The 24002-nt window shown below is 37.9% G+C and overlaps 1 protein-coding gene across 1 annotated transcript in view; it reads left to right on the top strand.

Moving 5' to 3' along the window:
* The window catches only part of otud7a.S (OTU deubiquitinase 7A S homeolog), a 113941-nt gene that overhangs the window by 71845 nt on the left and 18094 nt on the right, over nucleotides 1-24002 (top strand). The window contains exons 5-11 of the mRNA XM_018255506.2: nucleotides 818-1003; nucleotides 3029-3247; nucleotides 8475-8576; nucleotides 9079-9206; nucleotides 11885-11997; nucleotides 20537-20664; nucleotides 21692-21841. Coding sequence (XP_018110995.1) covers nucleotides 818-1003; nucleotides 3029-3247; nucleotides 8475-8576; nucleotides 9079-9206; nucleotides 11885-11997; nucleotides 20537-20664; nucleotides 21692-21841 — 1026 coding nt within the window. The remainder of the gene's footprint in view (nucleotides 1-817; nucleotides 1004-3028; nucleotides 3248-8474; nucleotides 8577-9078; nucleotides 9207-11884; nucleotides 11998-20536; nucleotides 20665-21691; nucleotides 21842-24002) is intronic.

The following is a 24002-nucleotide window of genomic DNA, read 5'->3' as shown; positions in this document are numbered from 1 at the left end:
ACTTGTAGTATCGTAGATCTCTAGCTCTTCTACACTATAGGCTTTAAAGGTGTAATCATCTAATTATTTGTGAAATATAACTTCATAGCCCTGGTGGATTTCAGCATACATCTGCCCCTTTATTAGAAATGATCAGTCCCCATACACATTAATGATCAGAGAACCCCATGCAGTGGTTAACTTGGTGGCACTGTGGCTCACCAGCTTTGTACAGAAGCACTATCTTTTAACCTATCCATTCCAGGTTCCTTGGTCTATTACCCAGCCTGCCAGACAGCAGGGCAATTCTTTCATTCAAATTTTTAATCCCAAACGATCCTCCAAATGACTTAATAGTCAGACTCTTCAAAAGGTTGGTGGAGTAGCCATCTCCACAGCAGTAACATGAAGTTTGAAGGAAACTGGAGATTCTTCAAATGTGAAAAAAGTAGTTTTTATTGACACACTACATGTTTCGGAACCCTTAGGTCCTTCCTCTGGTGCAATTCTTTCATTGTAATTTAGGACTCAAATCAACTAAGGCATCATTGAAAGAGGGTCAAGGCAATAGCTAACTAGGTCAATCTACTTTAATATCCTCTATACCCTATTTGTGGAAACATGGAGAAGGCAAGCTGCAATCAGTGTGAGCTGCCTGTGATTGTGATTTGCAGCAATAGGTCTGGAGAATTTTATCATAATTTATTCCTATTTTGGTAACAATATTAATATCCTTACAAATTGGGAATTCTAATATGCATACCCATACTGCTACTCATAGTATTTTAAGCTCATTAAAGTAGGTCACTAATGTGTTTTTAATATGTTATATCTTTAGGAAAAAACTGGGATCTCACTGCAGCTTTAAGTGACTACGAACAACTTCGACAGGTGCACACAGCAAATTTGCCTCAAGTATTTAACGAAGGGAAATACTATAAGCAGCAGCAGGAGAGAGAAATCACCCAACATATCAATAAAATTGAGAAACCAAACCTCCAAAGACAGGATGACATTGCTCAAGGTAATAAAGCACATAAAGCTTGCACACTCTCACACACACACAGAACACTGTCTCAGACTTAGCACGACTATACAAACAATCTATAGTCCGAACACTGAGAACAAATCACGGAGGGGGGGGCTGTCTTTGCTCAGAATGTAATTTTAAAGGGGAACTCCACAAAAACATAACTTGAGCTTTTTGAAAAGTAAACATAATTTCAACAACTTTGCAATATACATCAATTATCAAATAATCAAATATGTAGACTCTTCATGATTTTTAATGGTTTGGAACAGTTCCTTAAGCCTAGCCCCCTGCTCTTCTGCTGATCTTTCTGACTACTTTGCTAAGCTGGCTGACTACTGCTACTTTGTATCAACAGCCATCTGTCCTAGCCTGCATCGTCCAAACCCCACAATTCCCTGCACATGTGATTTCAAAATGGAACATCACTGTGCAATGCATTGTGGGTTATGTAGTTCCTGCATGCTGTCTATAAGCTGTGGAGAAGTTGTTACAATTTGCAACATCAGTGTTTTAGCCCCTCCTTCCCTGAAAGGATTTCAAATGATGCAGAAAGAGATGAACTGTTAAACAGCTGGATTTCAGCATAACAAATGGCATTTAGTCATACTATCTGAAGAAACAGGTAACTGTGATGGTATATTAGGGGTTTCTGTGTTATGTGGGCCTCTTTATCAAATTTTGGTTTGGAAGCTGGATTTCCCCTTTAAGAAATCATTGAGGATGATGCTTTCTTCTATTACTTACTAAGTAGAACATTTGGTAGAAAAGGAATAACCCAGTCACTGATTTGAACTATGAAGTGGGAACCTGGATGAATTAAGAATCCAGTTCTGTAAAAAATCTTACTAGAAAATGTGAGCACTTCAAATTCATAAAGGTTATTTTCACTCACATATGAGAATGCTCAAAAATGTTCCAAGTGGCATTTCACCTATATTGGCCTATATTGGTATTAGAAAATGTAAAACCGTTTTCCCTTCTTTAATTTACATATAAAGTTCAACCAGGTAGTAAATTATATGGTGTTACAAGTGGTCATGCATAGAACTATATATAAAGTATTACCTAACCATAATAGTTATTCTAGCAAGCTGAAAGAAATGAAAAATACATTAAATGGCTATATGCTGTATTTTTGTTTTACTATAGGAATGCATATTTTTAAGATTTTGATTTACTAAATTCTAATCTTCATTGGAATATTCAAATTAGAGAAAACATTTTAAAAATTGCAAATTTTTTGGGAAAAAATAGTAAAAATTCAAATAACTATGCAGAAAGTGCACCAGAACTCCCCACACCTATACTGTTTCTTTGTCAGTGATGGGACAGGTAGGCGATGCTCAAAATAAAATTTACTACAAAAGAGACCTCTTGTGATGTACCTTATTGTGATTATTTTGTACATGCTGTTTTTTGGGGTTTATTACAGATGGAGTTGCCGAGGAAAAGTGACTACATTAGCAGTTACTATAATCCATTTTGGAAACCTTGTCAGTGACCTGTTGCATGTTCCCCACCTTTGTCCATCAGTTAAATGACAAGTAAAACCAAAAAATGAATGTGTGTACATGTAAATGTTATGCGCTGGTGCAAACTGTTTGTTTGTTTCAGAGACACTTGTAACCTACTGAATAAACATGGGGACAGCCATGCACATTGAAATTGGGCTATGCACAGGAAGATAAAGATGGGTCAGATGCCACTCATGGTTCTCAACAGGACTATACAATAAAATCTTTCTCATAAAGGATAATGTTTTGCCAAGAAATGATTTATTTGTAGGTGCTGGATGAACACAAGCAGACTTAAAATACAGTATAAAATCAAAAAAATTCAATTGGTAACATTATTAGTCCATTAATAACTTAACATTACAGGTAAATCTTGGCTTGATTTGTACAGAATTGTATTAGCAAAAGCTTTTAGGAAGATGCCTACATTGCCTGTGTATCCTAATGGTGAAATGTGCAGTACAATTCACATATAAGATTATGTTGTGCCTGTTTTGCCTAGAAAAGAGACTCTCCAGAGGCATTTCCCATGCCAGCTCAGCCATTGTTTCCCTTGCTCGGCTCCATGTGGCCAATGAATGCAGCAGCGAGCCATTTCCTCTTGAAATGCCCATCTACACATTCCAACTACCAGACCTCAGTGTGTACAGTGAAGACTTCAGAAGCTTTATTGAACGGGACTTAATTGAGCAATCAACAATGGTGGCTTTAGAACAGGCAGGTAAGGCATATTCGTACAATTTAGAACTGAGTCAAAATATCTCTAAATAATTTAGAAGGAAAAATCCTCACTTAAAGGAGAACTCAACCCTCCACTGCCCTACATGTTCAAAACCTTCCCCCCCCCCCTGTTGCCTATCCTCTGAGGCTGTTACATGGAAAAGAGTCCCTGTTTTATATCTTTGGATTCTCTTCTATCAGTTTGCCAACACAAAGATTGCAGGCGCATACACAGTAGGAGCTACTCCAGAATTAGCTTTAAAGGAGACATATAAGATAAACTAAAAAAGCCTAGTTATATAGGCAGCTATGTATAATATATGGTGTTGTATATTATCTTTAAAAATAGCCCCTTTATTAGAGCTCCCTATTTATGTTTTCTGGTCCGTCTCTGAGTTTCAAATAAGGGGTCGGTGTGTCCTAATGGTCCTTGCCAGATGCACGCTAGAAGGGGGACAGCCATTCACAGCCCTGCAGTCACACAAGCAAAGACAGGCTTCAGTTCCCCATCAGGTTAGCCTAGCTGCTGATTGATTCCTGTCTTACAGTGCAGTGTGCTGACTGCTGCTGGCTCCTCTGCACAGCCTGGGAAAGGAGGCAGCAGGAAGTGGAACAGATGGGCGGGACTAGTAGGGTCTTTGTAGTAATTTTCAATAAAGTAACCCGAAACATTACTTTTTCAAACACATTCCATCAACATCTAAATGAATAAAATGCACTCCTTTAACTGGCATGCTCCTGCAGGCTCTGTCAAGCATAGAAGTGATAGAAAAGGATCCGAATATACAGAAGATGGCACCTCTAAACTCTGCTGTGCTAGGGATGCTATTCTATGTAACAGACTCTATGGGAAGGGAGCATGAAGGGGGATCATTGAGGGCAATGGATAGGGGCTTTTATTTGTGGAGAGGTTTAGCTCCTCCTTAACTAAATAGATTAATCGTTTAAATAAAAATAGGTGGGGAGGTTTCATTCTCCCTTAACTGAGTATATTAATAGTTTATGTAAAAATAGGTTTCCATAATGTTATTACGAAATAGAACTATATATTTTGTCCTATATAATATCATTGCAGAATTGTTTTCCTCATACAGTAAGGTCCATAAATATTTGAACACAGACAACTTTTTTTCTAATTTTGGTTCAACCTCTACCAGAATGATGGCAAGAAAAAAGTATGGAAAAGGCATGGAACAGCTCATGATCCAAAGCATACCACAACATCTGTAAAACATGGCGGAGGCAGTGTGATGGCTTGGGCGTGCATGGCTGCCAGTGGCACTGGGACACTAGTGTTTATCCATGATGTGACACAGGACAGAAGCAGCCGAATGAATTCTGAGGTGTTCAGAGACACTGTCTGCTCAAATCCAGCTCAATGCAGTCAAATTGATTGGGAGGAGTTTCATAATACAGATGGACAATGAGCCAAAACATACAGCCATATTAAAGCAAAGAAGTGGAATATTCTTGAATGGCCAAGTCAGTCACCTGATCTGAACCCAATTGAGCATGCATTTCACTTGTTGAAGACTAAACTTCGGACAGAAAGGCCCACAAACAAACAGCAACTGAAAGCCACTGCAGTAAAGGCCTGGCAGAGCATTAAAAAGGAGGAAACCCAGAATCTGGTGATGTCCATGAGTTCAAGACTTCAGGCTGCCATTGCCAGCAAAGGGTTTTCAACCAAGTATTAGAAATGAACATTTTATTTTCAGTTTTTTAATTTGGTCAATTACTTTTGAGCCCCTGAAATGAAGTGATTGTGTTAAAAAAAGGCTTTAGTTCCTCACATTTTTCTGCAATCTTTTTGTTCAACCCACAGAATTAAAGCTGAAAGTCTGCAGTTCAACTGCATCTGAGTTGTTTCATCTAAAATTCATTGCCTCCGCCATGTTTTACAGAACCAAAATGAGAAAAAAATTGTCTCTGTCCAAATATTTATGGACCTATATGTAAGTAGTCTTTCTATAATGTGGAACACAACTCCTTTTTTTCTAACAAAAACATTAAACATTGGATTGTTTTCAATCAACATGAATTAGCTTAGCCAAGAGGTCCAGTAATATCAATACTGACATTAGGCAAAACAGACAAAAATGAAGAATTCTTTGTTTAAAGACACCACAATGGCCTTATTTTTGAGCTTTCTGGTTTAATGGTTTCTGGATAGTAGATCACATACCTGTATGGTGCTTAATTGCTTATGTTTATTTTGGTCTGGTTTATTTCTATTAAATCTTTTAGTAGGGTTGCAATATTTATGAATTTTTTTTACTGGCAGGTGAGGCACGAAAGGGGGCAGTAGTGACATAAAAGGGGTGGGGTTATGCAGCAAAAGGGGTGTGGCTAGGACAACAGAACAGCAGGAGAAATGCTTTAGGAGCAGATCTGCATGCAAATAAGGTAACATTTGGGCGGATTAGGAGCAGGCCAAGGGCTAATCTTAAGGGTATTACAAATTTACCAGCAACTAAATTGCTGGTAAATTTGTAAAACCGGCTCAGGCCGTGGCAGGTGTTTAAGCAGCTAGGTCGTTAAAATACCAGCCAGGTACCAACCCTGTACAAGTAATTTTTCTTTTTTACACATCCTTAAACAAGAACCTCAATGAATGCCTTGCTGGCCTCTGGGAAATTGGAGTAGTTATTCATGTGACCTAGTTTTGGATAGCCTTCTGGCTTGCAATTGCATTTTGATCATTATCCCTGCTGCAGAATCAGCTGAGCATCCATGCTGGGTTATCGGTAAAGTGAGTTTACATGGTCTTTCTTGTTCCGTCATGCATGACATTACATTTTGTATTTCAAGGACAGGTCTAAATGATGAATTACCTTACAGACAGCACTGGGAAGAGAAATGGATTGCATAATCACAAGTTTAGCAGGAAAATTATGTATGAAAGTCTTATTTGAAGGGCGTTTTCACCCTGGATTCCTTACTTCATCATATATTCTATGGTGGCAATGCTTTGAGCTATGGAACTATGAGCTGTTTGTGTTGATTGACTAATGTAGACATAACACTAAAATGTAAGTTAGTTTGGGGTCATTTTAGGGGTGAAATGTAAGGTTGCAGAGTTTTATTAAGTCTTGCTAGATGAACAAAAATGGATTTCTACCATTGAGAATTTTTTTTGTGATTTATCAATTTTCTTAATAGCATTTTCTCATCTACATCTTGGGTGTTCAAAGGTAACAAGAACCTTTCTATCCAATAGGGTATATTAACATTTATTTTATGGAAGAATTTGCTAAAATTTAGTAATCCCTGAATTTACTTGAGAATTCTGTAGTTGGGTTATTCAATTCATTTATTGAAAACACTGTTGTTTCCAGGGAACTCGATGGCAGATTGAAGCTTAGCAGATTCAATACCTCTTAGTACCACAATGTACATGTTTTGTTGCATTTGATTGTACCCTATGAAATGCTAAAATCTGACTGGTGAGCCTTTGTAGGTAGGAAACTTTTCCACAAAAAGTAGTAGTTGACTTCATCCTGAATGAGAGGATGCTTCAGTGTTGCTTTGCTTCATGAAATAATTCTGCAGCTAGGGGACTAAAATTCTTGGGACATTGCATGTGGGAGGCCCAAAGTTTTTTGCACCAAAAGTAGTTTTGACCTATCACTGTATAAGAGAAAGGTCCCTCAGAAGTTTTATTGCATTTGGTTATACCATGTTTGAACAAACAAAATAGACTTAAAATATGGTAATCCAAATTATGGAAAGGTTCCTTATCTGGAAAAACCCTGGTTATGGATCCTATACCTGTATTACTATAGCTATCATGTGATGTTATAGGGAGACTTTTAAGGTGTTGAATTGTTTAAGTAAAGCGGTAGTACTGTATAATTTTCTATGGTATAGGTGTGGGATCTATTACATGTAAACTCGTTCTCCATGAAGCTTTGAAATATGCCAATACCATTTTCCACAGTGTCCTTTTCATTCAGTTTATCTAATTTTTTGATTTAGATGTTTTCATTTATATAGGAATTTAAATATATGGTGACAAGGTAATGTAAGTTGCTTTTTATTATAAGAATAGACTCTAATCTTTGCTCTGAATTCTAAGACTGAAAGAAACAGGATTTAAATTGGAGAAGATCCTGCAGAGTTTGCCTTCTGAATTGTTCCCAAAATTGTATGCCATTTGCATTTATAGTTTGAAGTGAATTTCAAGTAGATAATATATTGTCATTTACAGGTAACCTTTCTGTTATAATGGTATTTTTCCTGCAACATTTATGTACTTGGTTAACTTTTGCTATCACACTAACAGCTGGAGTAAATATTTATAGTTGAATCTGGTTTTTAGGCATCATTCAAAACCATGTCCTGAATTTGTCATGAAAGAATGATGTCTCATTCATCCTTTAGCATTCCAGAGGCTATTAAAATAATGCAAAAGCACAGTGAATATGTTCTGGTAACTCATGGGGGCCCAGCCCAGTGCATTCTACATCTTACAGTCTCTTAGGATGCTACCAAAATGTTTATCTGCCCATTTACTGGTATTTCTTTACCTATTTATCTTTGTCAGAAATACTTTTCTTGTCCATATGATGAAGTCTATGAAATAGTAAGAAAAACAGTAAGTATGAGCAGTTCCCTAATGCTGCCCCCTAGAGCATAGGAAGAATTTCACCAGTAAGCGTAGACTAAAATGGTGAGATGGGCTCTTTTAATAAGATCTCCTGCTGTCTATAATGTCCTCTAATGTTTCTGTAAACAGTGAGTATGTCCACTTGGAAGCTCCTTTTTTCCAGAGAAGAAAACTCCAACCTTAATAGTACTTCCTCCTAGTTTAATTCTTTCATTCATTTTACCAGTTTAGTTGCACATCTCTGCACTTGCTCCAGCTACTATCCTTCTTAAGTACTGGAGCTCAAAACTGCACTGCATACTCAAGTTGAAGCCTTACCAGCAAGGTGAGCGAACATTAGACAGCGCTCAATTCAAGAATGGAAGGAAGGGGAGGAACGTAGACATACCCTCACGTACCCTCAATATTCCTTGTGTCTTGAGCAAAGTACAGAGCGGCAGGATGTTCAGCCGTGTACTTACCATCAAGATATTGGGGGGGGGGGTGTCTCCTGATGAGACTCTTTGCACAGAACACCAGAGTTTTAATTTGGGGCTCCATGCAAAGAGCAGCCGTCCCTGGGGGTTGGAAAACAACATTCTTTATCACTAAAAATTATGTTGTCCTTTCTTCCATGCAGGGAGATTAAACTGGTGGTCAACAACATGTTTAAGTTGCAAACGTCTTCTGCCCTTAGCAACAACTGGAGATGGAAATTGTCTTTTACATGCTGCCTCTTTGGGTAAGATGAGAAGTATAATTTCAATTGCCATGTATTTCAGAGTACTTGCATATTGTGGGCTACTCACTTATTGGACTGTATTATAATTTTCATAGATTAATCCTGAAACTTTAAAAGAGTTATTGAGTACTATATTAAAGTGTTGCTACCTAATGGCTGACAACCTAAAAAGCTTACAGATATATGGAAATATTGTCAATAATCCTGGTATACATGCAAGATTATTCAAGTACTTTTCATGCCATATCTCACACAAATTACTCTTTAGGCTTGAAATATAAAAATGTCTAAGAAAGCAAATCCTATAGGTGTTCTCCCACCAAGATTGGTCTTTGGCCAGCTCAACAATTTTGGGAACCTTTTAATTTAGGGCAAGGAAAATAAACTAACCCCACCTTGTTTCCTTCAGGAGGTTACATGACAGTTTTGTGGTGTTGAGTTTTTGTGGTGTGTTTGTGCTCATCATTGCAGTTATCCGAGTTCTAAATATTCTATGTCCTAGGGATGTGGGGATTTCATGACAGAGATCTGGTTCTGAGAAAAGCCCTTTATACTATGATGAGGAACGGAGCTGAAAGGGATGCACTGAAAAGACGATGGAGGTGGCAACAGACACAGCAGAACAAAGAGGTAACCAGATGTATTTATTTTGCGCTTATACTACAAGACAGGTAAAAAGTACATGTAATGTAAAAGTACATCTGAATTGATTTTATCTCAATAAAACCATCATTAATGTCTCCCTGTGTGTTAATTCTGTTTGATACACTCTTTCATAGTTATACTCTTTTAGTTTGCCTCTCTGTGTACCTCTTTACTTATCAGACTGTCTTACAATGTCATTATGCAATGCCTGTCATTGTGTATGTGCCTGTAGGTATAGGTTAATTTATATCTGATGACTCATGAATTTATACATTATATATTTTACCTTAAGTTGGGTTTACCCAGAACTGCTACAGGTATGGGATCCGTTATACGGAAACACTTTATCTAGAAAGCTCCGAATTGCGGAAAGGCTGTCTCCCATGAACTCCATTATAATCAAATAATCCAAATTTTTACAAATGATTTCCTTTTTCTCTGTAATAATAAAATAAGTAATAATATTAAGGTATGAAGATCCAAATTACAGAAAGATCCTTACAGAAAGATCCATTATCCTGAAGTTACCCTAGTTCCCGAGCATTCTGGATAACAGGTCCCATACCTGTACTTTGAGTTTTCTCAGGATCTCAAAATAGTATAGGTGCAATTGAAGTATCAAGAGACCAGTACAGTAATAAATTAATCACAAGAATTGTAATGCAGCATTTGTCAAGGTTGGTTAAAAATGGTGTCCATATATGTCTGCTATTGCACTGTATGGTGATCTAGGTGTCTATATGTGTCTCATCAGCAATTACATCCCACAGAGGAAGAGGCTGGCAGTCAGAAAATTACTGTTCTATGAAACTCTGTAGCAAAAGGCTTTAAGGATAGAATATAGGAGGAATGGAAGGCTGAGTTGCAACCAAAAACATGGTCTTCATCATCAGCATGCATGGTTGTTGCAGCACAGAATGCTCACATTTTACTTATTTTTTTTCACTGCCCCATTATTTTAGAAGCATTCCCATGACATCTAAAGGGAATAGTCAAGATATTCTGTAGCATGAAAATCCTTATTTATCAATGAATGTTAATTGTTTGATTTGTGCGAGCAGATGCAACTACAAGACCATATAATGAAGAACCCTGTCCCTTTGAAAGCGGTGAATGCAGCCCAACTAAATGTGAATATCTGCACATGCTCAAACGTATCACCTTTTATCCAGGAAAGAATACAAGCCTTTTTTTAGAACACTCTAGTTGTACAAGTGGAAATCGACTCCTTGTCTGTATAATTGAATTTAACAATGAAGCAATATTTGCTGTCGTTGTTTGAGGCAGTCTTTGTTTCATTTCAGTAGTTCATTTTAATCACAAAATGAAGTAGTCCTTTTAATCAATTTAGCTGCGGGTTTTACTTTGCTCGCCCAGTAAATAAAATGAATTCAGCTTGGTGGTTTTACTTATTTCCTGCATAACATATTGCAGTAGAACTTCCCCTTATGATGAGAGTTTCCTATGCTGGATAAGTAATTTAGTTTTGTAATTCAGTTATATGCTGCAAAAGAAAATTATTCTAATCATTGCAGTGTTTATTATAAGAACTATAGGGTGAGAGCAAGCAGTAGGAGAAAGCACCACGTGGCAGGCCTTAGAACAGTGATCCCCAGCTAGTGGCTCACAAGCAACATGTTGCTCCCAAACCCTTGGATGTTGCTCTCAGTGGCCTCAAAGCAGGTGTTTTGAATTACTGGTTTAGAGGCAAGTTTTGGTTGCAATAAAACTAGGTGTGCTGCCAAGTAGAGCCCCCTGTAAGCTGACAGTCCACATAAGGTCTACCAAATAGCCAATCACAGCCCTTATTAATCATCCCCAGGGACTTTTTTCATGCTTATGACGTTCCCCAACTCTTTTACATTTAAATGTGGCTCATGGGTAAAAAAGATTGGGGACCCCTGCCTTAGAAACTACTTATAGTACAGCACCATCTGTGTCATAATGGCAGATCCCTTAATAAATATACTGTCCTTAAAGAAGAATTAAAGCTTAACTAAAAAAGTAGTCTAGAATACTGTACATTATGTTTTGGGCTTCTGTACCAGCCCAAGGCAACCACAGCCCTCTAGCAGTAGAGGTCTCAATGGGGTCCACACTCCTGAGCTGTTTGCAGCCACATGCCGACTGCCTGGGGGAAGGAATACTTGGTTCAAGGTTAGATAGCATGGCATGTCAGGGGACCCAGGACTGAATTTATTCAATAACCTACTTTCATAAATATGCCACTGTGGCAACTCATATGCTTTTTTCGAGTATCCAAAGTAGCCAGCTAAATAGACATTCTGCTATTGTATTAACATTGATGTCCCTTATAGTTTCTTGGGGATATTAATTTCAAAAGGCCATTGGTGTACTCAAGATGGGCCATTTTTTCTATAAAAACGATGGGGGTTTGCTGTTATTTAATTAGATTACGGTTTGCAAGCATACCTTTAAAATTTCCACAGTTAAGTAACTGTGTGATGTATTATTAAAAATAATTTAAAGAGGTGGTTTACCTTTTTTTTTTAAAAAATGCCATTATGCAGGGACAGAAATCTGTAGTTAAGGCTTAACCTTTCCTCTCCTATATATTTTGTAAATGGAATGACAATGTTTAATTAGTAATCCATGAAACCATTGTTTGGAACTTGTTTAATTTCTGATCATTTGCCATACAGTCTGGGCTGGTTTACACAGAGGATGAGTGGGAACGAGAGTGGAACGAACTACTAAAGTTGGCATCTAGTGAACCCCGGACACACTTCAGCAAAAATGGAGGCTCTGGTGGTGGGTAAGTATTGTGCATTTACAATTCCTTCACCATTGTATTCTTGAAAAGATACAGTTAAAAGAAAAGGTTTGGGCACGCCTGACAAATTACATATTTGGTTAATTTTGTAAGTGAAAAGAATTCAATAACGACTACTGTAATCAGTGTGTAAGAAACGACACATTTACACATAATAATGCACAGTTACATTGGGAACTTTAAGGGTCAGGACTCAGGACACACAGGCAGATTTGGGGATTAGTCAACCTGGCGACAAATCTCCTCTTCTTCAGGGCAACTAATCTCCCCGAACTGCCTCCCCTGCCTTCCCACCAGCTAAAATGTAAGTGATTTGCTTTCAGAAGTCGCCCGAAGTTCCTTGAGAGGCAACTTCAGACGACTTCAAAAAACAAATCGATCCGAGTGTTATCCCGCCGACAGTTTACATTTTAGCTGGCAGGAAGGCAGGGGAGGCAGTTCAGGGAGATAAGTCCCCTCGAAGAAGAGGAGTTTTGTCGGCGGGCGACTAATCTCCCCGAATCTACCTTTGTGCCCTGACCCTAAAACAACGCCTTCCATTTGGCCACTGATAAACACCGTTTTGCAAGTTCCTGAGCCTAATTATCTAATTGGGCATTAATAGCCTTTAGGAGTTGTGCCCTGTTGATAATTGCAGAACTCAATAAAATCTCTGACGCTCCAAAATTTGCAAAATATATATATCTATTGGGGTTCAGGGGTTCAAATATTCTCTTGAGTTGTTTTCACCTACTTTTTTCTATGCATGCATTTAGGTAGGTCACATATTCATTTGTGAATACCTAGGTATCTGAAATAGGAAACATTAACCTGTAGTGATCATTTTTAAATAAATGTTTTGCTTTCTGATTGCAAAGTCAATTTTAAGTGCTTGGCCTTTCTTGCTCTTCATGCAGATTATAACAAAGGTGCTCCCTTGTGTGCGGTGACAGGCATATAGATTTTGGTTTGTATAATGCACGGACAGGAAATTGATCTTTACTCTGTAAAGTGAAGTATTAAAACCACATTTGCAATATGAATTTTTAATATGATAAATCCTCATTATATCCATGTGACTGTAAAGCACCGTTGTAACAGCAAATATAGTCCAGAGGCAGCTATTTTAGACACACTTTATACGTGACTAGAAATGTATAGATCCACTAAGAATACCGCTTCTGTGCATTGGGCATATTATTTATATTACAGATGCTTATTCTTTATATACTATAAAGCAATCATTTTGTATATCAGCCCTCCCCCCAATCACCCACCTTTGGGGATCAAACACACAGCCCTCCTTGTCTTGTGAATATAAATCCAGACATATTAGTGGAGGGCTGAGGATGACACAAGCTGTGTTGAACAGTGGGATGTGAAACCCAAGACAGACATCCCAAAAAAGGTACATTTATGTATGTAAACAATTACAACAATTTATAGCATTGCTTTAATATCACAATGGCAAATAAAACAAGGTGTTATTTGCTCCAGGTTTACATTTCACTGTAATGAATATGGAGAAGACTGAGTGACTATTCAGAGCGCTCTCTGCTGGTCATCAGCAAGCACTGCAAGAAACCCCATGTGTTTATTTTTATTTTGTTTTTACTTTATTTTTATGAATACCTGTAAATATAGATAAATATATATAAATAACATTTACTTTTAGGGATAGTCGTAATAAGCCCCTAACAGACATTCACAATAACTCACAAGTTCCATTTAAAAAAAAAATTTTAAACATTTTTATGTCTATGAAGATTCGTATTTTTACATTTTCAGGTTTGGATTAGCAGTATGTAAGATGTTAGTAATATGGCTCAAAAATCCCCCTGCTTATAATATAGTTATTTGTATAAATCTGAACAAATTTGTTTTTATTGTTGTTCTTTAAGCAGTGGATAGAGATTTTATTGAAATACTGAGTAGATAAATTATTGTAGAAATATGAGCATTAGACAGGAAGCCAATGAAACAGAGGAAGCGACCTAAATAATTACAATGCAGATTTAGTGCATGCTGTCTATTATAGCTTCATATTTTCGGCTGGAACTTTCAGTTTGCCAAATGCCAGTTAAAAAACAGCTGGGGGGATGTGTGCCAGGGCCACTGATAAAGTAAAATGTGTCTTCATTAGTGATGGGTGAATTTGTCCCATTTTGCTTTGCTTCGTTGGCGCTGGTGCCCATTAAAGTCAATGGGCATCCGTTAATCGTCGCCAGTGAATTTTCGCGAATTTGCACTGGTGAATAAATTTGCCCTTCACTAATCTTCATAGTAACACTATACTATTCTAAAGGTAGCTATAAGTAGAAGGCAGGAAAAAAAGTATCGCCAATAAAAATGAACAGCATTCTATGGAGCTAAAGACACACAAATGGGAAAGATAGTACCAACAGAGAGACTACCTATTCAAACACCCCAGATAGCTGGCCAAATTACACCCCAGATTCCTTAGTATTTACTCAAGGATAACAGACACCTACAAACCCTCTCCTAGTGACTTAATGAAGCCCTAATGCTTCAGCCGCAAAATAAAGAACTGATACATAATGCATTTAAGTAGTTTTTCCACTTTAACTTACCTGGCGAACCTTCCCTATTTTACATTTGGCTAGCACACACGGTCAGTATTGGAAGTCTCTACATTATTGTATCCCAGCGTAAAAGTATAAATGCACTTACTCATATCAGTGGCGTAACTAGTTGTTACTGGGCCCCATAGCAAATTCAATTTAGGGCCCCAAAATATTTATAAGTTGGCCTATTTTACCAAGATATATTAAAATTGCTAATTAATTAGGGTCTCACTGGGCCCCCTACACTCCTGGGCCCCCCTGCAACCGCAGGGTCTGCTTCCTCTATAGTTACGCCCCTGCATATGCTCTATGAGTAAGTGCCCATTTAGGCATGAAACACATCAGGCTAATGCATGTCCTAATAAAGGTTTCTACTGCTACTGCTTTATTAGTAGTGGGTCTTGTCCTCTTCTCTTATTTGAATATTTCTTATATTCTCTAAATGATTAGTAACCCTTGGACTGGGGGTTCCCTGGGATGAGAAGTCACACACCATTGTTTATTTATTTATTTACATGTACATTTTTACCATAAATACATGGGAATAAACACACACACACACACACATATATATATATATATATATATACATACATGGTTACAATATGTTAGGAGACACAGGATAAAGGACGTGTCTAGCCTGAAGAGCTAACAATAATAGTGCTGCCATTTAACTAGTCAGCAGAATCATACATGCTGTTTGCATAAGAAATGTTTATATTTCATCTTTCTGTACTAATTCATGGGTTCATCATTAGTTTAATTAAAATATATGGCAAGCAAACTAATTTTAATTTGCAAATGCCTCACCAAGTCACCATCTGTACTGCAGGATGTATCTGATAGTAGCGCAGAAAAAGCCATTAGGGCGGAGGGGTGAGGCACCTTTTATTAGATATTTAGTTGAGCAAGTGTTTGTGCCACTGCAGGAGTCCAAATAAAATGCAAATGAATCTGCGCTGAAAATTAAATATAGACGGCACTAAAGTTACCCTACTCATCAAATGATGAAAAAATTATGAAAAAAATGTTCATGTTCAAAATTTTTCCATCTTGCATTAAATAGCTACAGGGTTTTAATGGCAAGTGTCACACAATTCTGTTCCACTTACCATGTAGGCATTATTATTATTATCTTTATATAAAGCTGCAAGCCAAATAAGCCCTCTATACTATTTTCTAGCATTGTCATTCCTATTATCCTAGTGCCTCATGAGTATAACATAACATAACATTTTGTTTATCATTATTTTCCAGCCTATGTCAGATGGGTTGTATTCTCCATTGGAGCAGCAGCAAATTGGCCAAATGTTGCAGTGCAGTTTGCCATTTACATGACTTTATTGCGCTAGAAAACAGTAATTCCTGTCACATTACTCACTGAAACTTGTGTTTTACTGTATATCAAATAATGTACTCCTTATTGTCAAATATGAGGATATTATTGGTCACCTTGGAGTTCCATAACTTGTATAAAAGCGCTTGGTCTTCTGCCTTGTGCTTTTAGATAGTCATAGAACTCCTTAATAATAATAATATCCTTATTATACAACAAGGGGTACATTATTTACTATATATGATAAGGCTGTGATCAGAAATTATAATTTCTTGCTGTAAATTAAAGTTCACATGAAATGTGGTATGGTAAGCTAGATTTCAATTGAAACATGCATGGCCATTTTAAGTATTTTGCAAGAAATTGGAACCAAACATGAAGATAACTAAAATACATTCAAATAATATTTTTTTGGATTCTGTTATTTTACAGCAACAATTCCCAAACTGACTTGCTGGCTTCCCTTAGGGTTTCAAAGCAGTGGATAGGTAGGCCATGGTGATTGTAATGAGATTAGGTATAAATGCTCATTTTAATTTCCCTTATAGAATTTAAACAAAAGCAGGCTGATTGTTACAACAATGTTTTCAGGATCAAATGAGCCCTGAATAATTGTTGGAAGTCGGGCTTGAATTAAAAAATGTATATGCATCTGATTAAAAAAAAATCCTTTTTGTGTTGGATCAACATGGATTAGGGTTGGTGTGCATGCCATATTTACATAGGAATTATTGTTTACTTTGGGAATAGCAATGTGGTAAGTAATTACAATCTAAAGATATTTCTAGTGTTCCATCAAGCATCAGAGTCATTAGATTCCATTTGTAGGAAGAAGATAAAAGTGTGTTATACATAGTTGAGAGTCTTCCTTGCACTTTAAAATCCATTTCCTTGTTGTTTGGAAGCCATAGCAGCTTTTAAAATACCAAAGCCAAGTGTCCTATCCAGGCTTAAAGCAGAAGAAACATATTGGCGACGGCATCGCTACACTTCACCAGGTGAAAATTCGCTCAGACAACGCTAATTTACTAAAATTCGAAGTTGCATCCAGGGCACCGAACGCTGGTGAATTTTCAATAGCGTTATGTCTGCAATCAAAGTGAAGATGCGCTAGCATTCAATTATGCCCAGCACAACTTTGTTAGAGGTCTTCACTCAGGCTAATTTGCATACTGTGAGAAATTATAAAGTTTAATGGACGTATATGTTGCAGCAAATACATTACATTACACAAGTCCAGGGAACCATAATAAAGAAAATATAGTTGTTATAATGCCCTACACATGAGCCCACTGTATAGTTTGTGTTCCATAAAATGTATGGGGGAACCCGGGTTACCCAAAAAGCATTTTTAAGGACTTTTGAAAAAAGTTGCACATTGCACTTCGCCTGGTCTGAGCTGGCAAAGGCAAGTCTGGCGAAAGAGGAAACGTTCAGTAAAATCTGCATCTTAGTGAATTTGCGGAGTTATGTCCATTCGCCAGAACGAAAATTCTCCTGTAGTTAGAGTGTGAAGCAACACTAGCATCTATCTCCTTCACTAGTAAAATGATTCCTGCGCCCGTTTGTAAATCGGCAAAGTAATGAAATCACGCTGGCGAATCATCGCCACATATAACACTCAGTTTACAGCTGGTGAATCAAATGATGCAGATCTCTGATCTTCTAAGTTTTTAGAGAGTGGTAGTCTCATTTACTGTATATACACATTCAAAGCAAAGGTACAAACATTTCTTGTAATGCACGACTGTATAAATTGTAATTGCAATGTTTTTAAGGCAGCTATTATTATCTTTTATTTCCAGTACAGAGTTGGACTTAGGGATCGGGCCTACCAGGGCTGCCACCTTGGGGCCCCCACCCCAGTCTTGAGCTTGTCCAGAGGTTACAACCATCCCTCTCCTCTAGGGTTGCCACCTGTTTCTGGGCTGGGGGGGTGGGCTTGTGCAGTCACAAGTTGCGATTGGTCAATCACTGTGTAAACCTAATAGAATTCTGTCCGGTTTTCCTAATTTGGATCATGAAAATTTATTGGCGAAAAACCCACCGCAACAAAATTGTTCAGACTCCCATTGACTTTAATGCATTTGGACAAAATAGTCACGCATGTAAAAATTGTTGCTCGTGTCAAAATTGTCGCACATCAAAATTATTTTGACGCCCATTGACTTCAACGCCACAGATTCGCCCATCACTAGTGGCAACCCTACCCTCCTCCCCTGCTGCATGTACCTTTTCACTTCTGTCCTTTGTGGCCATGATTGGGGGGAGTTCAGGGGGAGTGCAGCAGGTGCCTACAGCTATCAATTGGGGCACTGGGGGCATGGGTCTGGGTCTGCAGAACCCACCATGTTTTTTATACCACCAGCTATACTTCATTGACTGTTGCACCTAGGAAGGCATTCCACCTTGCCTTGGTTACAAATGTGTATGTGTATAAACCCTAGTATGCTATTCTATTTTACAACCAGTACTACATTGTTTATGATTAGGTAAGAAGCACCATTATCAACTATGAGATATAGTCAAAAATAATGTTCCCTGTCAGCAAGATGTACACAGGTTGTGATACCATTGCACACAACATTAGTGCACAGTTTTTCGTGAACAACTCATTAAATAGTTTATTTTGACCTACCCAGCACAATCCAGGACTTTCCTGTGCAGGTGGTCTACAAGGTATTTGAATGAATGCTGGTCCAGAGATAGTTGGCAATCCAGCAGGATTATCATCAGATATTGCATAATTCTGACTAGTGATGGGCGAATTTATTCGCCAGGTGCGAATTTACGGTGAATTTGCGCAATTCACCGCCAGCGAATAAATTCGTGAAACGCCCACGAAAATTCCCGTCAAAAATTCGAATTTTTCGGCGAATCGAAACGGCGCAAATTCGCCCATCACTAATTCTGACTAATACTATATTAGGCTTGATTGGGATTTTTCCTGGAATACATTTCATTGTGGTTGATAAAAGTATCTAAGCAGCAACAATCTTTGATAAGTGATTTAGTGTGGTTTATTTTGTTTTCTGTTAATGTTGCTTTGGAATAAACTTTATTTTACAAGAAAGAAACATTTAGGGGCCAATTCACCAAGCTCAAGTGAAGGATTCGAAGTAAAAAAACTTTGACTTTCGAAGTGTTTTTTGGGCTACTTCGACCATCGAATGGGCTACTTCGACCTTCGACTTCGAATTGAAGGATTCGAACTAAAAATCGTTCGACCATTCCATAGTCGAAGTACTGTCTCTTTAAGAAAAAACTTCGACCCCCTAGTTCGCCACCTAAAAGCTACCAAACCCAATGTTAGCCTATGGGGAAGGTCCCCATAGGCTTGGCTAAGTTTTTTTGGTCGAAGGATAATCCTTCGATCGTTGGATTAAAATCCTTTGAATCGTTCAATTCGAAGGATTTAATCGTTCGATCGATGAATTATTCCTTCGATCGTTTGATCGAACTTTTTGCGCAAAATCCTTCGACTTCGATATTCGAAGTCGAGGATTTTCATTCCCCAGTCGAATATCGAGGGTTAATTAACCCTCGATATTCGACCCTTGATGCATCGGCCCCTTATTGTTAATGGAGGCTAATGATGAATGGTCCATTGCAAACAGGCAGCGCCTGCTTTCTGCATTACTCTGAATCGCTTTGAGTACTTTCGGGCAAAGATTTCTATAAATATTCTGTGTGAGGAGATGCAGCCAAATTGTAGCTGATTTTGGCACACTGTATGTCAGCACTCAAACACTACGTATGCAGCTGTACAAGCACATGCGGCACAAAACAAATGACCTGTGAGCAGAAGAGAGTCACTTATTATTCTATTTGGTTAAACCAATTGAGATATGCTTTGTCAACATATATTTGTTGAGTAGTTCTGTCGTCACAAGGATAATGTTCACATTAATTCTTGCATACCAGTAGGAAAATGTCATGCAAAAATAATGTATGCTGCTGTATTACCAAGCCCCTATAATTTGGTTTTTCTGCACTGTGCTTTTTACCTTGATGCAGTTTGGCAATTTTATTATGAGTTTGTAACTAAAAATCCCTGTGTATGTTTGCACAGAATGAATAATTAATAAAACATTGTGCCAAGGAATGTATATTGGTAAGTCCACTCTTGTTTGTATGTGTGCTTTTCACCCTGCATCACTGATCCTTTTGATCAAGAAGGCCACAGTTTGAATGGTGAACTATATGCAGCGAAGAGTGACTTTTATATGGTTTCATACTTAAGTTGGGTTGGAAAAGACCAATGTCCGTTAATTTGAACCCTTCTAAATGAACCCCAGTGCCTCTCTTAAAGGAGGTAATAGAATCTGCCATCATAACATCACCCAGCAGGGCATGCCATAACCTCACTTGCTTCTCTTTTCTAACCATAAAGAACCCCCTACACTGCTTCAAAAAAAATAGTTATGCTCCTCTAGTTTATATGGGTGGCCTCTGGTGCAGTCATCAAGCTAGAGCACAATTGCCACATTAATAAGTCAACATTTTGGACTTTTTGTCTGTTTTTGTATGTTTGGGCCATGAATCCAAAATTCTGTAGGTATTGCTCTCTCATATAGATTAATTTTAATTAATTTAATACAGAAACTTCTCTTTCTTTCAGAGTTGATAATGCAGAAGACCCAGTGTATGAGAGCCTGGAAGAGTTCCATGTGTTTGTACTGGCCCATATTTTGAGGCGACCCATTGTTGTAGTTGCAGATACAATGCTCCGGGACTCTGGGGGAGAAGGTAAGCATACTTGTTTCATTCAGTACATAAGTCTTTGCTATTATCATCCAATTAAATATTCACGCTTTTTATAACAACCAGCTCTTGTTACGTCTCTGATCCTATTTGAAAAGAAAGAGGTCCTCTACTTTATGGAAGAGGGCTATGGGGAACCAAAGCAAATAACTTCAATTTAAAAGAAAAAAAATGTATGAGATGCGTTCTGTGTCATTGATGATATAGAGAACTGTATGGAATCAGAATTCTGTTACAGCAGAGTTCAACAGCTTTCTTTCACATAATTACCCCTCGGCAAGGCCACATGCCGTCCTTTCCTCTGATCTTATATGATCACAGTGTTGCATTTTCAGTTTCAATTATGAGACCTGGTTTCTGCCATGTTCTAAGTTGCCGTAAGTGAAATGTCATAAAAATACATTTCCTCCTTTCGTTATTGTGAAGCAAAGTGAATAGAAGTGTAAGATAAAGGATACATGGCATTGCTATCAATTATCTTAACTCTACTTACTGGACTACAGGATCAAGGATGTAGCATGTTTCTTAGTTCTACAAACCATGTTTAACCTGCTGCATAACAAATCTGAAAAGCTTTTTAATTTTGTTTAAAGCGTTTCCTCCTACACAGACTAGCGTAATTATACAGTGCCTTCCAATGGGGAGATGAATGCAAAAAAAAAAAGCAATAAAAATATTTTATTTGCATTTTGGAAATGTCAACAGCTATGGAAGAGCAAAGTGAATAAAGTTTTCTCTAGGGAAAATATCTTAGTATGGCGCAACATGAAAATTATCATGCATCATTTAAATGAGCTTCAAAAATGGCCACAAGCATCTTTTGGATGTATGAAATAGCATCTTGTAATAGGCCAGGATATTGGTTTATGTGATTGGTTTGGATATTGGTTTGTGTGATCATTGCATTTTTATTGGTTCTTCCATATACTATGGCAATGCTGACCATGACTTTTAGGAGGCATAGTACCAAATCGTTTTGTGTATAAAATATGTTCTTATCTTTCTTTTGCAGCCTTTGCACCTATCCCTTTTGGCGGAATCTATTTACCTCTTGAAGTCCCACCCAACAGATGCCATTGCTCACCCCTGGTCTTGGCCTACGATCAAGCCCATTTCTCAGCACTTGTGTCCATGGAGCAGAAAGATCAACAACGTGAGCAAGGTAGGGTGAGCTGCCACAAACACGTAGATTCATGCAACATTTATCTTCATCAGGAATTGGTGGGTTTGAAGAGATGAAACTTTAATTTTATCTTTTTTTTTGCCTAATTACATGTAATTTAGTCAATAAATGTTATCAAATTAAACAAAAAGATGTACTGTGGCTAACACAGTACAACATTCTACTACTGCATAATTTCTATTGGGACAATAAAGTTTTTTTTAAATAATGAGATTGTCAAAAATCATCATTTGAGTTATTACACAGTAGATGTTTTTTTTCTTGGGGATGCCAAAAGTTAGGCAACCCCAAGGGGCCGATTCACTAACTTCGAGTGAAGGATTCGAAGTAAAAAAACTTTGAATTTTTGTGCTCCTCGACTATCGAATTGGCATAAATTCACCTAAGTAGAATGATTGGAATAGATCGAGCGCAAAAACGCTGCGACTATTCGCCATTCGATAGTCGAAGTACTGGATCGAGCGCAAAAATGCTGCGACTATTCGCCCATTCAATAGTCGAAGTACTGTCTCTTTTAAAAATACTTCGACTGCCTACTTCGCCACCTAAAACCTACCAAATTGCCTAAAGCCTATGGGAAAGGCATTCGTTCGAATGAAAATCCTTCGAGCGAATATTCGATCGAGCGCCTATTCGCCTGGCGAATATTCACCAATTTGACTATTCGCCAGCGCGTAAATTCGCCCAAATTGCCTATTCGATTCTATTCCTCAGTCGAAATTCGAGGGATTTAACCCCTCGAAATTCGACCCTTGATGAATTTGCCCCCAAGTGATTGTATTAACTTACCTGGTACCCCGGGCCAGTGCTCCTGTCTGCAGAAAACTGCACCGGATCGGTGTTCATCCAGCGAGCACCACGGAGTGATCCTCTTCCTTTTTCTTCTTTCATCTCGTGGCTGCGCATGTGCAGTAGAGTGAAAAGCCGAACAGTAACTAAAAAGCGGCATCACTCTATTCAACGGGCAAACCACAGGTCTCTACGCTCCTTTAATGTCAAATGCAGACTTTTTTTTACGCTTTCCATACTGCATTCTTCACTGTAAATGACCCCTATGATTTCCATATGTAGAGGAACAGGAGCATGTATTTATTAAAAGATTTTATTTTGATGCCAAAAGACAAAAAAAATAGTTTGAAATACCTTAATGACATACGATGAAACAATGACGGAAAAACCCTGTCGCTTTTTAAAATAGCTGTCTGAAAATTACAGGGATTTAGTGTCTTGCTTTACAAAGCTGAACAGGGCAGTTATTTATGTGGATAGATGCACCTTTCTGTCATCTTGCAGGGAATAGATACCAGAAGCTGTGCACAACTTTGTACCATGCTGTGCATATTCTCCTCTCCGTATCCTAGAGCTGCAGTGAGGAATTGCAGTGAATGGCTGTAACTATAAGAATAAAAGAAAACGGTGAGGCTGAAGAGAAAAGAAACAATATAAAAATGGAGAAACAGAATTAAAATTAAGCACTGTGCTTTCTCGCTTTAACAAATGAGAGCACTTGAAATGTTCTCCTTCTTAACGATCCGCACAGTGGAAGAACCATTAATGTCTGTAGCTTAACTCATCACTCAAAGCCCGTAACATGCTTAAAATTCTGGCAGCATTGGAGCGTTTAAAGGATATGGATGGAGAAAATTTGAAAAATGAAATCTTCCTTTCCATCAGCATTTTCTTATTGCCTGTTTTAATCCGATAATGTGTATGCAAACCATGAACTTCTGCTAGAAGAAGTCTGAGCCCGCAGCAATGTTCAGCTAGCATGAAAACAAACACAGCGCCATAGCTCTTGCTATGTTGTATGATCTTCACACGTTGAAGCGCCATGCTTCATTACTTTTGAGTTTTTGATATGTGTAAAGTGTTCCGATGTCATGTGTATGCACACACTTGTCTCGTTTAAAGCTGGGGGACTTAAATGATGCCAATTTGGGATCCAGGGCAATGATGTTATGATGAACATTTAGCAGCTGAACATGATGAAGTTATTATTTTATGATGTTAGTGAACCTCATCCCCACAGAAAGTCTACTAGCATAACCCAGGGCCAGCCTCTGAGGACATGTATCCTAAATTATTCACTTGTGAATTATAGATCGTAAGATCTACTTTGTATTTTTTTTTCAGTACATTG

Source organism: Xenopus laevis, chromosome 3S, assembly GCF_017654675.1.
Source record: "Xenopus laevis strain J_2021 chromosome 3S, Xenopus_laevis_v10.1, whole genome shotgun sequence".
Classification (NCBI taxonomy): Eukaryota; Metazoa; Chordata; class Amphibia; order Anura; family Pipidae; genus Xenopus; species Xenopus laevis.
This window is presented reverse-complemented; position numbering and strand designations above follow the sequence as displayed.